This window comes from Ursus americanus, chromosome 5 (genome assembly GCF_024610735.1).
Source record: "Ursus americanus isolate L20-20 chromosome 5, mUrsAme1.1.p, whole genome shotgun sequence".
NCBI lineage: Eukaryota > Metazoa > Chordata > Mammalia > Carnivora > Ursidae > Ursus > Ursus americanus.
Genome location: NC_142131.1, coordinates 82,100,235 through 82,102,328, shown reverse-complemented (window position 1 = coordinate 82,102,328; position 2,094 = coordinate 82,100,235). Strand labels below are relative to the sequence as shown.

The window sequence follows — 2,094 nt, the reverse complement described above, 5'->3', positions numbered from 1 at the left end:
ATGGAAAGTTACAACCAAACATTAACTGATTTCTTTTTAATGGGATTGTTTCCACCAACAAGTATTGGCCTCTTTCTTTTCATTTTCATTGCACTTATTTTCTTAATGGCTCTTTTTGGCAATCTATCCATGATCATCCTTATCCTCTTGGATACCCAACTCCACACACCCATGTATTTTCTACTTAGTCAGCTCTCCCTAATGGATCTGAACTACATCTCCACCATTGTCCCCAAGATGGCTTTCAATTATCTCTTTGGAAACAAGTCTATCTCACTTATTGGTTGTGGGGTTCAGAGCTTCTTCTTCTTGACTTTAGCAGTTGCAGAAGCACTACTCTTGACATCTATGGCCTATGATCGTTATGTGGCTATTTGTTTTCCTCTTCACTATCCCATTCGCATGAACAAAAAAGTGTGTGTGCTAATGATCATAGGATCATGGACAATAGGGTCTATCAACTCCTGTGCCCACACTGTATATGCCCTCCATATCCCTTATTGCCAATCCAGAGCCATCAACCATTTCTTCTGTGATGTCCCTGCCATGTTGACTCTGGCCTGCATGGACACCTGGGTCTATGAGTACACAGTGTTTGTAAGCACCACACTCTTGATTGTGTTTCCTTTCATTGGCATTGCAAGTTCCTATGGCCGGGTTCTCTTTGCCATCTGCCACATGCAGTCAACAGAGGGGATGAAGAAGGCCTATTCGACCTGCAGCACACATCTCACTGTGGTGACTTTCTATTATGCACCTTTTGCTTACACTTATCTACGCCCAAGATCCCTCCGTTCTCCAACAGAGGACAAGGCTCTGGCTGTCTTCTACACCATCCTGACCCCAATGCTCAACCCCATCATCTACAGCCTGAGAAACAAGGAGGTGATAGGGGCCCTGAGAAGAGTGATTCAGAGGATGTGCTCTATAAAAATATAGAGTAAGCTCTCATTAGTCCTGCAGCCTCAGAAGTAGATTACTTTCACCTTGTATGCTCCTTAAGAACACTATTATTCCAGGATTGAAGGCAGGGACTAAAATAATTTAGAATATTAAAATAATTGAGATTTGACAAAGTAGTTATATATTTCCAAACACTTGTTCTGTTTGCATTGTGGTAACTTTTAGTAAATAGAAAGGACATAGTATTTCCTCAATCTTGTTTGCAGGAGATTTTACTGATATGTAGAAATTATAACGGAAATTGCCCAACTTGATGGTATCATTCAGTATAATAGTTCTACTGTACTGAATATATATCCCCAAATGATTAAATAATACAAAGAACAATACATGTCATAACCTTGGTCATTCTATTGATAACCAAAACAATTATTTGTTTTAATTCCATTATAGTGTATTCTTAACTGGTGCATATCGGTTCTTCTCTTTCTCAGTTTTCAGGACAGGTGATAGATATAGAGTTTTGTCAGAGAGCTCTGCATGAATTAGAATTTCTTGCATCACTAGAGAGGAAAAATAAAAAGTTTGCATCTTTCTGGGGCACCTGGGTGACTCAGTAATTTAAATATCTGCCTTCATCTCAGGTCATGATCCCAGGGTCCTGCTCAACAGGAAGCCTGCTTCTCCCTCTTCCTCTGCTGCTCCCCCTGCTTGTGTTCTCTATTAGAAAAATAAATAAATAAATAAATAAATAAATAAATAAATAAAATATTTTTGGGAAAAAAAGTTCGTATCTTTTATGAGAGGAGCCCTGGGATAATCTGAGTGATTCTTTTTTAAGATTTATTTATTTTAGAAAGAGAATGAGAGAAAAAAAAAAACAAGAGAACAAATGGGGTGAGGGGCAAAAGGAGAGGGGGGAGAAACATAAGCAGGCTCCATACTGATTGTGGAGCCCAACATAGGGCTGGATCTTACTACCCTGAGATCTTGACTTGAGCCCAAACCAGGAGTCAGACATTTAAACAAATGTGCCACCCCAGGCACTCCAATCTAGGTGATTCTTTTTTTAAAAAGTTGAATTTATTTGAAAGTGAGAATAAGCAAGAAAGATATGGCACAGGTGGGAGGTGGAGAGGGAAAATCAGACCTCCCAGTTGAGCAGGAAGCCTGTTGCCAGGTTTGATCCCA

General features: G+C 39.6%; 1 protein-coding gene across 1 annotated transcript; it reads left to right on the top strand.

Annotated features, from left to right (window-relative positions):
* LOC123780178 (olfactory receptor 2L8-like) lies at window positions 1-939 on the top strand. Its single transcript, XM_087861908.1, has one exon. It carries the CDS (start codon window positions 1-3, stop codon window positions 937-939), a length of 939 nt encoding a protein of 312 aa, XP_087718034.1.
* Window positions 940-2,094: the final 1,155 nt, after the last annotated feature.

Excerpts from the sequence above, each read along its gene's own strand:
- LOC123780178 (XM_087861908.1), top strand. The coding sequence starts at position 1 with ATGGAAAGTTACAACCAAACATTAACTGATTTCTTTTTAATGGGATTG.